General features: G+C 55.5%; 1 protein-coding gene across 1 annotated transcript; it reads right to left on the reverse strand.

The window, feature by feature from the left end:
* Window positions 1-567: 567 nt before the first annotated feature.
* On the reverse strand, window positions 568-4,864 carry NPPC (natriuretic peptide C). Its single transcript, XM_011951998.1, has 3 exons — window positions 4,626-4,864; window positions 3,867-4,177; window positions 568-776 (listed from the first exon to the last, which is right to left on the reverse strand). Exons 1-2 carry the CDS (start codon window positions 4,713-4,715, stop codon window positions 3,887-3,889), a joined length of 381 nt encoding a protein of 126 aa, XP_011807388.1. The 5' UTR covers window positions 4,716-4,864; the 3' UTR covers window positions 568-776; window positions 3,867-3,886.
* Window positions 4,865-11,073: the final 6,209 nt, after the last annotated feature.

Here is an 11,073-nt window from a genome sequence, read left to right on the forward strand (position 1 = left end):
AGGTGTTTGAGCAGAGCTTCCTGACCTGGCTGAACTGGTCAGAATCACTTGGACAAAACTTACACAGCTAGTCCTATCAGATTTGGTAGATCAGAGGGTGGAGGGAGCAGGAATCTGTATTTTTAGCAAGGCCTCCAGGCCTTGACACAGAGAAATCCAGAATTGGGTATCTGGCTGTCACATCTATCTGGAGGCAAACGCCTTTTCTTCACATTCTCCCTCTGCCTCAGCCTAAGTCTTAAAAAATAAAGGCAACAAGTAAATAAAGACAGTTTTCAAGATATTCATGGAATGACTTTTTTTTTTTTTTTTTACATTTTTTCAACTAGTTAGGACAAAAACATTACAACGATTGACTTCTTTCATTTAGTTACATAAATAAAATTTTTATAAATATCTCTTTATAAACAATATAAATAGCTTTACAACATAAATACATTTATGCATGACATGAATTTACAAACAGCAATGTTTTACAGCTGGTTCTGTCAGTCTCTTAAAAACTGTCCCTTGTCATCAAGTCGGTGTAGGTGTGTGTGTTTCATGTATATAATATATATATAATATATAACCTTTTATTTTTCATTAAAAAAAAACAAATAATAAAATCACAACCCCCTCCCCAAATAATAATAAAACAGCTGGTGTTGTGTATTCCAAGTACCAGGAAAAAAAGAAAGAAAGAAATGTAAAAGCCACATTGCGTTGGAGGTGTGTCCAGATGCTGGAGCTGATGACCAAAGGTGACCTCAGCACAACGGAGCCAGTTCCCAATCCTGAAACGCAGAGTGAACACAGACGCTCAGTTCTGGCCCCTTAGCTGAGAAATCCTAGCAGGCAGGGTGGTTCTAGAAGCTTTCCTCCCCTTCCCCCAGCAGCTTGAGGGATGTCCCCGGACCTCCGCAACCCCCAACCCACCAGGCCTTCCTGCAGACGGGAGGGGCCTCCCACTACACACTCCCCGGCCCCTTCTGCTTTGCTGCCCCAGCACAGGTGGAACCAGAGTGTCTGCAGCCCTCCTTTTCCCCCAGTCTAACCACAGGCCTTGCCCTTGGCACTCAGGGAGGCGCAGTGAGAGAAAGAGAATGGAAAATCCCCCATCCTTTTGCTACAACACAAACCCTCAGTCAGTGCTCGCCCTGGGTTCGCGTGTCTGAGTGACTGTGGATGGAAGGAGAAGGGAGACGTCTCAGGATCAGGCATCCTGGGCTCAAATCTCTACTCTGACATTGACTCCCCGGATGACCCTGGATAGCTGGGAGTGTTCACCCATAAAATAGGATAATAGCCACCTCCCAGGGCTGGCTTTTGGATTCAACAGGGAGCCTCGGATTGGGCATCGGCAGTGTCTGGGTCACAGCCACCACCCAGTAAACAGCACCTCCTTCCTTAGCTGGTTGTGCAGAGGAAAGGGTGTGGGTCCAGGTCCCCTTCAGAAGCAGAGGAAATGGTGTCTCACACCAGCCTTGGGGAAATGCATGGTCATGGGCTCTGGGCTGAGCATTGTCAGGGAAAATTCCCTGCTAATGGGTGTGTGGGTGCCCCGGGGCCCAAGGAAGGTAGCCTTCTGGGGCATTCAGTGCCCTCCCAAAGGACAGCATGCACAGGGGGGACCTGGGCCAGAATGGCTTGATGAACCCTCCCCCACTCCCTTCTCTGGCTCTGCCATGAGTTGACACAGATGACAGCTGTCTGTGATGTTGCTGGGCCCCAGGGGCAAAGTATTCATTCAGGTTTCACCCACAGCTGGTCTCTGTCATTAGCATTTTACAATCAACACCTAGAACCATCAGCGACCATCATTAAGGTGGCTTAGAGCCCAAGTCACCCCCCTGCATGGAGAAACGGCCACAACCTCAAAGAGTTTTCATTAATGTGACAAATATAAGCTGTTTTTCCCTTTAACCCCAGTGATATATCCTGGGCATCGCCACCAGGAGCCTGCAGGAAGGATGTTCTGCTCTCTCACTACTGGGAATGGGGGGCAGTGAGGGTAGCGTTTTTATTTTTCATTTAAAAAAACTCAAATAATAAATCCACACCCCCCTTCCCAAATAATAGTAAAACAGCTGGTGTTGGGCATCAGCCGGTGTTGAGGATGTTGATGATAAGTGTTCATCTATGCTAAGAGAGCTAGTAGGAGATTAATGAACCCCCTGATCAAAGGGGTCGAGAATTCTTAGCAATGTGGATTCCTCCTACACAGCATCTTTCACCACCCGTCTGGTCATCACTTGGTGACCACAGACAGCCAGGCCCAAGAACAAGGCCCCTGTGGGAATGCGCATTCCAGGTACAAACCCATGGAAGAGTCGCTAACATTTGTTCCGGTTCTAAAGTTTGAACTTGATGCTTAAATCAAACTGAAAATTTGAGGCCTCAGACTCCGTCTCTTTGTTGTTTAGACAGGAGAGAAGAGAGGAAAGGCATTCCAAGGGTAGCTACTGAAGGCTGGTCCCCAAGTGTCAGAATCATTTTTCTCCCTGTGCAGGGGAGAGTCAAGATCACAGACAACTGCAGCCTTTGCAGAACTGGGGAGAAGCCCACAGCCGAGGGAGGTCTGGCTGCAAAGAGAGGAAGGGCACTGGTTAAAACCTAGGGCAGATGGGAGTGGCCATGGGCTAGGGTGTGCTGGTTTCTCTGGTCATTGACAAATATTTCTGAGTCTGTACGGGGTGCAGTGGGTCCTAGAGTGCCTTAGGCCAGCACTTGGCCCTTAAGCTGTTCAATACAGGGAGGTGAATGGGTTCACAAACTGTGAAAAAGTGTTCTGTACTGTGAAAAAGAGACAGTGTGCTGGAGAGGCGCTCTTGTTTCCCTCCGGGGGAAGACCCAACACTGACAAGGGTTTCTGGGGTGGAGACAGCAGCTTTCCCATAGCCTGGGATGGGACAGTCAAAGTGTGGGACAGGCAGTGGCAGCTGCTGAGCTGGAGGCAAGAAAGCGAGAAAGCCGAGTGAGCCTGATCCTAACGCACGTGACTGTCAATGTCAGAGACTGGGATGCTGTTATTCAGTGGGCACAGGCAGGCGGCAGGAATAGAGAGGAGGGAAAGAGGAGAGGTGAGGCTCTCTGCAGCGGTAAATTACCACCATGCGGCACCCGGTGGGGGGTGACGGTAGGGCAGAGGTTTCCAGCCCTAGTGCGGGGTGAGATCCCACATCAGAAACGGAGCCCAGAGCACCGGTTGGGCGGGGGACAGGGTTGGTGAGGGACTCTGGGACATGTCGAGTTTGAGGGTGGGGCAAAAAATATTTAGTATCTTTCCTAGTCCCTGAAATAGTGCCACAAGCACTGAGATTCACCCCTGAAGCCACCGGGCTGCAGCTCCCTGGACAGACCAGTTTGCCCACTGCCTGGGTTTAGAGAAGGGACAGGACCCTGGACAGACCAGTTTGCCCACTACCTGGGTTTAGAGAAGGGACAGGAATCGGAGTGCCCCAGGCAGAAGGGCGCCCTGACGGTGCCAACAGAGAGGACTACTCTCGCTACAGGGGGCATGGTGGCCGGCAGATGATCAATGTCCCCTGGACTTGTGGGTATAACCTTCCTTCTCTGCTCCCACAAACCCATGATCTCCCCTCAATCCCCCCACCAGCTGGCTAGCTGGGGGCAGTACTGCTAGTTCAGCTAAGGTGCAGGGGTGGGTGAGACGCCACCAAGCCTGTTTCTGCTTCTCTAGAAGAAGCCTGGTGGGTTCAACCAGGCTGAGCCATTTCTGACCTTGCCAAAGTTCCCCATCACTTTATCCTTTGCTTTCTTTGTCTGTAAAGGGGGATAATAAAGGGGGCGGCCGGCAAACGCCTCGCACAACTTGAGCAAAGCCGGGCCGGGCTGGGGCTGGGCGCGGGGTCGGCGGTACTCACCGCCGCCAGGGGGCGCCGCACTAACATCCCAGGCCGCTCATGGAGCCGATTCGGTCCAGCTTGAGGCCGAAGCAGCCCTTGGACAAGCCCTTCTTGTTGGCTCCTTTGTATTTGCGCGCGTTGGGGTGCTCGTGCAGAAGGCGGGCCCACGCTGCCCGCGACTTGGTGTCCACGCGCAGGTCCCGGAGCAGTCGCGATCGGTCGCCCTTGAGGTTGGCGCCCCCGCCTCCGGGAGCCTTGTCGCCCTTCTTCTGACCGCCGCCCGCAGCCTGCGGCTCGGCTAGCTCCTCTCCCGGCGGGTTTCGCGGGACCTGTCCGAAGAAAGAGCGGGCAGGTGAAGGGACGTGCGGCTGCAGCACGGGAGACTCTGATGCTCCAGCCCCACGCGCCCGCCGACGCGGGGTGTCCCTCCTGAGCCCAGAGCCGCCCCCACCGATGCCGGCCAGCTTGGCCCCGCATCCACCTGCCACGCGGCCACCTTCTCCGCTCCCTCTGGAAGACCCCTGCCCTCCCCTCCTTTGCTGCTCGCTGGGCAGGCCACGCTGGGGCAGGGGGCTGCGCATGGGCCAGCGTTCTCCGGAGGCTGGGGGAGTGGACCCCCGAGTCCGCGCTTCGAGGGCTCCCCGGCTCTCGCCCACGCGCATCTCGGAGGAGAGAGCCGCCTGCCTTCCCTCTCTCCTGGGTCCTGCGCGCCGCATTCTGCAAGCCCCCAGCCTCCCACGACTCTCTCAGGCTCGTCGTCCCCGCGACAGCACCCACCTTCGGCGGCGCCCCGGGCTTGGCTTCGGAGGGCCGGAGTGAGAGCAGCGTGAGCAGCAGGGCGCAGGCCAGCAGCTGGGAGAGATGCATGGTGCCGCTGGGGTCTAGGGGCGCAGACGGGCGGCAGCGAGGGCGCGCGGGTCGGCGGGCAGACCAGCAGGCTGGTGCGGAGCAAGCTGGCTGGGGCTGCAGGGCGAGCAGGCTCCCAGTGCTGCGCGGCGCCGGCTGGGTGCGCTCTGAGCCCGTGACTCCGCTCGCGCCTTTATAATCCAACCTGCCGCTGATGTCATCCTCCCGCCCACCGGGCTGCCCGGGCCAATGACACCACGCACGCGGCCGCGCCGAGGGCCGGGAGGGGGCCGCGGGGGCTCCCCTCCCTTATCCCACCCCGGAGGGATCCCGCGGTTCGGCCGGCTAGCTCTAGGCTGCACTTGGAGCTGCAGAGCGGCGCGCACAGGGGAACTCCATTTGCAGCGAGCGCGCGCCCTGGCCCGATGAGCATCCGTGCGCCTGGTGCCCTGTGCACCCGCTGGGTCCTCACCACACTCACTCTACCTAGAAGGGATCTGTAGCTCTCTTTGCAGGTGCAAAGACAGGCTCAGAGGAATGAAATTACTTGCCCAAAGTCATACAGGCAGAAAGTTGGCGCTGCCCGAAATCCACGCAGCCCTGCTGGTCGCCAAACTCTTCCCTGGGCACCTGACAGCCGCGGGATGGGCATTGCAGCTCCGCCTCTCACCTGCTCGCCAGGGCGGGAGGGCAGACCACAGAGATGTCGTTAGGTTGGGGAGGTAGAAGATGGGGTTGGAGGACTGGAGTGGCAGGCACAGAGAGAGCGGGGTTCGCCTGGGCCGCGGCGGGGAGCTCAAGTCTTCCACACTGGAGAGTGCAAGCCTGTCGCCAGCCTGAGTGTCTGAGCGCGAGGCGGGAACGAGGGGACTGCGAGCGCGGAACCAAGATATTCATGTTCATGCGTGTGCTCGGCAGCATCGTGTGCTCGCCAGTTATGGCTCTAGGTTCACGTTCAGCCTGTTTCGGCTACACAGAACGTCCCTGGGTCTGACTCCGCTGGTGAACTCCGTCTGCGGGAACAATGCGCACCTGACCTTGCCTGCACCCACGCGAGGATCCGCTGCTGGGGGAAGCCCGCTCCAGTATCCTGTGCACTTTCACAGGCTGGGGAGGGAGCTTCCTAACCAGCGGCCCAGTCCAGCCTCTGCCAGCCGTGACAGGTGGTCAACTTCCCACTGTTGACTGTAGAGAGGTCCTCGTGGCTCTCGGGACATGGCCACATATCCCTACCACTCACAAACTTGCTCTCCTTGCACTGGGCTTCTTGGTCCCTTGGGCACTAAAGAGTGTGGTGGGCACTTGGGCACTGCAGTGTGGGCCGTAGAGGCGGAGAGCCCAGATCCCCCAAATTGAGTGAGGTGCACGAATCTATGACTGGCTGCTGCTGAGCAGGACGCAGGCTGGAGAGAGAACAAATGTTGCCGCAGGAGTGCAGTGGCTGTCCCCAGGCGTGAAGAGGGTTCCGTGGAGACAGTAGCCCAGACGAGCTTTTCCAGGGAGAGGAAGCTGTGCCTGAGGCAGGAAGGCGGCTGGAGTGAAGAGGGGTTTTGAGAACCAGGTTCCCTCCAAGCCTCCCTCTTCCCTCCGTGGTAGTGAGCCTGGTCCCAGAGCTGCTAAGACAGCGGCCTCGTGGTCTGCTCTGTAGGCCCTTTTCTCAGGCTACCCCTTCCCACTCTCATACCCTGACTCACAACATTGGAGCAACCACTCCACAGGTCCTTTTGCTTAGGAAACAGCTAACACCTGAGGTCTGAGTTTGGGGCAGCAAAGTTTCCGGATCTCCAGGAAGATCCAGACATCAACACGGCACCTTTTATGGGTTCTGATGAGTTGACTCACCACCTCCACGCAGCCCCTCAATTCCTCTCTGGGCTAATACCCATAGAGTGGCATCACTCTTTCATTTGAGGAGAAAGGAAGAGAGGAACGAGAAGGTGGAGTAGGGAGGGGTATCCAGGTGGGCTGTGAAAGTTCCCTCTGCTTTTTGTCTGCTGTGCAAAGAAGGATGTTACTATTTGGAACTTCTCTGACACTTACTTTCTCTATACCTGTTTAAGGAGCCAGGCAGAGCCACACAGATTGACTCCAGAGTCAAGCACTGGGCTGGTTTCCAGGGGCCAGCAGTATATCCTCTAAGGCCTTATTAAGGGCATGTTGGAAGCTTCTGCTGTTCATGGCTGCTTCCTTCTGCCTGAACGTCCTTAGACTGGTCCTTCCTGTCTTCTATGTTCCTAGATAACATTCTCATCCAGATGATTGCCCAGTGACCATCTAGGTCTCCTCTCTGAGCTTTGAGGCTAAATTAGTAAAACAGACACCCCCAACCTACTGTGGCAGAGCCGATTCCCTGGACTCACCTTCCCCTCTTTGGAAGGGAAATCTGGTGAGCTGCCACTCCTGACCACTGGGCGGTGGTCATCTGCGGAGGGAGGCTTCCCCAGGGCAGGCTGTGGATCAGCTTCTACTTAGCTGGGGCCTGGGAGGTGGGGTGGGTAAGAGTCAGAGGCCCGGGCTGGAGGGACTGCCGGGAGGTGCGTCATCAGCACGTAACTGCCTTGGAGATGAAGATTTCCCCTCTCCCTTCGCTTTCCTTGCCTGGGGAACCGCAGAGGAGGCCCTCTCTTCCTCCTGAGCCTAGATTTGGAACTCAGGCCCCTTCTTGCTGCTTTTCCCTCATGAAGTCTGCTTCTTCTGCCCCCAGGCCCCAGGGGCATGGCCTGGGAAAGTTGAGCTCACTGAGCAGCTGAATATGAGCTATTCAAATCATTATATTGACTGCTCAATTTTAAATTTCCTCCTAATGGCAAAAGAGGGACAAAAGGTCCCAAGGCCCCGGTAATTCTGTAAGGAATCCTGTCATTTTCACTGATCTCGCTGATCTCCCGGTACCTACTGAGCATCCCTGAAGCCTGCAGGGTTCCATCCCAGCCAGGAAGACCCCCCCCCAGGAGAGAGACATGAGCTTTGTAAGCTGAAAAGGACAATGACAGGGAAGGGGACAGCTTAGGCTGAGGCCACCCGAGGAGGGCTCCTCCTCCAGCCTGGACTAGCAGGGTGGGCTTCCTGGAGAAGGAAAAGTCCGTGCTGAGCCTGGAAACGCAGGAAGAGAAGGGAAGAGAAGAGGAAAACCTTGATAGAAAACCAGACTAACAGTGGAATGTACTAGAGTCAGCCCTAGAGGGGTTCTGTTTGAGAAAAACAAAATGAGACACCTCACTAAAGGCAACGCAAAGGGCAGGGGAAGCCGGTGAGACTGCAGAACCGCACGTGCCCAGACCTAGGGAGGGTGGAGTGCTTCAGGCAGGGGTGCCCAGAGGAGGCAGGCTGGGGAGAGGCAATTCTGAGGTCGGTGGTGTTCTGGAGGCAGGGGGTGTCATGGAGAGAGGGGAACCTGCCGAGCTCTTGGAGGTGGGAAGGGCAAGTGAGCTTATTGGGGGTGCCTGAAGATGAGGCAAGGGAAGGGGGGTCAGGTAGGTGTGGGGGGAGTGGGAGGGCTCAGAAAGTGGGAGACAGAGCCAGCCTGAAGCATACAGAACCTTCAGTGTCAGAGGGTTGCATGGGTGAGTCCAGGGTGTCGGCTCTGCCACAGTAGGTTGGGGGTATGCAAGGCCTTCAGCATCGGAGAGATGCATGAGTGGGACCGTTTTCTCCCTTCTGGTCCTCTGAAGGGCGGGACCCCATTCTGTGGGCCCCTCTTCACTCTTTCTCTCCTCCCAGAAGGACAAGGTGCGACTCTCACACCTACTGGAGAAGGGCCCTTCCTTGGGACAGGTGATATCTGGCCTGGAATCAGGACATGATGGAAAATGAGAGTGGGCCCTGGTCAGGATGCCTGGTGGGAGAAAGGTGTGTGGAAGGGCTGCTGGGAGGCTGGAGAAGGAGCAGCTAAGACAGGACTGTCCAGCCTAGGTCCCCAGAAGGGAGGAACAGGAGCCCTGCGAAGCAGCGCCCCCTCCTGGCCCCAGGCCTGCAGGGGAGGGCGCTCAGGCACACTGGAGGGGAGGATTGTAGAGCCGCTCATCTGTTTCTCTGCAATTATTTATCCCAGGGCCTCCTTCCAGCTGCATAATTTCTCAGAGAAGACACTAAACAGGCAGTGAGCAGGTCTTGAGGCCAGGCAGGGAAATTGCTGTGGGACCCTGGCCAAGTCCTGTCTCTGCGTGGGGCCCTTAGTTTCATCACCTGTAATTAGAAAAACACCGTCTTTGCCTTCTAGACAGGGCAGAGTGAATCTGGGGCCTGATAAGAGGCTTCCAACCTCTCCCTGGCCAAACACAGCAGGAAGCAGCTGAGGCGGAAGAGAGATCTGAATGTCACTGCATGTATACTTGTACTTCTGGGTGGGAGGACCCCTGCAGTCCCCAAATTCCCCAGGACTGTTTAGTGGTGCAGCCCCTCAGAGGACACAGAGGCTGGGCCATGGCCAGGTCTCCTTGAGCTTGGTACCTTGCTCCGGGAGTCCTGCACCCATGGGGCTGGACTGGAGTACCAGAGGAGCTAGAGGCCAAGGAAGCGTCATTCATCCTTCACGGGCCAGAGATTCCAGGAAAGCTTAACCTCGTTGTACCATGAGTCTTTGACCCCAAGACACCCCCATCTGATGAGCCAGCTGCCCTCCTTCCCTTTCCCAGGGGCCCTGCCAGCACCTGCTCCAGATGGCCTCCAACCCCACTGTCCTACGCAGTCCATGACGTCAGAGTTCATTCCTCCTTTCCCCTGCTTGCCAAAAAGAAAAGACAGGTCCTCCACAAATAGGCTCAGTTCCCTGGGGGAATCAACAGCTCTCCGTCTGGCTGTCAACGGGCAGGTGAGTGGGGCAGAGACTGAAGCCTCAGCCCTGAGAAAGTGAGCAGGGTAGTGAGCAAGAGTGCCTCCCCAGCAGAAAAGAGCTCAGCACCCCAACCTCAGCTCAGAGCCTGCACCAGATGTTTGCAGAGCAAACGGATCTGCTGCCAAATTCTTGCCCTGGGGACAAGAGATTGTCTTGGCTAGACTCTGGTAAAATGTTGGTCATATGGAGCTTTTCCAAGCAGTGAGCCACTCTTTTCCTGCTCCGGGGGTCCCTGCAGTGAGCCCACCTTCCTGGTCTGTACCTGGAGGAGAATGTCTATTGTCTGGTTTTGAAGACCTTGTTTCGGATTTGAAAGTGGCCACAGTCTCCAAGGAGAAGGGGGCTTCTCCCTATGGATAGAAGGGACCCCTATGTATCTTACAGAAGCCCCCTAACTTGGCACCTTTCCAGAAGGGATCATGGAATGGACTTGCTAGGATCCAGGACCACCAGTCATCTCAAGGGAGCCATGTCTCTGGATTTTTCCAAGCCAGAAACTTCTCTGCAGACTTCTGCCCCGTGAGTGTGTCATCACCCACTGCCTTCTGGTGAGCGGTCAATTTCTAAGATGTGAATGACCAGAAAACACTTGTAAGAAGTGGACCTGACCAAGCCAGATGCTGATGAGGGATGGAGGGAACAAACTTTTTGCAATCTGGGCTCCACAGGGATTGGAAAACACTTTTAAGCCCAAAGCCATAAATTGTTCGAAAAACCACCATTATGCCTGTGTGAATTGCCTCTGGGCCCAGTGTGTAACCTTACACAACAGACGTTTCCCGAGGATTGCCCAAGAAGGTCCCTGATGTCCAGTGTACACTTGGCAAGGAGAAGAAAGGTCGTTCTCCTGAAATGATGGCCTGTTTTGCCTTGTGGGAGAAATAATTTACGAGATAAAGTCCCAGCTTAGAGTTGTGGAGGGTTCAGAACTTCCCAGGAAGCAGTTGATTAAGGATGTTGATGTCCACAGAGGTGGTAAGGGGTAGAGGCGAGTGTCCATGTGACGTGGGCACGTGTCCATCCATGGTTGCTGCTGCCCGGCATCACAGCCCACTGGAGAAGCCGAACCATTATGTGCTTGCTTTCTTGGGCACCCTTGCAACCGGTGCCTGGGTATGTGACCTGGATTGCCCCAATTCCATTGCACCAGCCCTGAGTTTCAAATTGGGTGCCATCATCTCAGAGAAGCCAGGTCTTCAGGGAATGCTCTGAATCATACTACAAGAGGAGTTCCTGGGCAGGGTGGTGGTGGCAGTAGCACCCACTGTTCTGTGACAGAGTTGTCATTGATAAAGGCTGGCACATAAAGGCTGGCCCCAGTGGCTGCACTGAGGTCCTCCCTCCACCTGTTCTGCACTTGATATTGGAAACTGACCCTGGGTGAGTTATTCCTAAGCCTTCCTGACTGCCCAATGTAATGGTGCAATCTTCACTCATTGCAACCTCTGCTTCCCAGCTTCAGGCGATTCTCCTGCCTCAGCCTCCTGAGTAGCCGGGATTACAGGCTTGTGCCACCACGCACAGCTAATTTTTGTATTTTTAGTA

This window comes from Colobus angolensis, unplaced genomic scaffold, assembly GCF_000951035.1.
Source record: "Colobus angolensis palliatus isolate OR3802 unplaced genomic scaffold, Cang.pa_1.0 Scaffold33, whole genome shotgun sequence".
Taxonomy (NCBI): Eukaryota; Metazoa; Chordata; class Mammalia; order Primates; family Cercopithecidae; genus Colobus; species Colobus angolensis.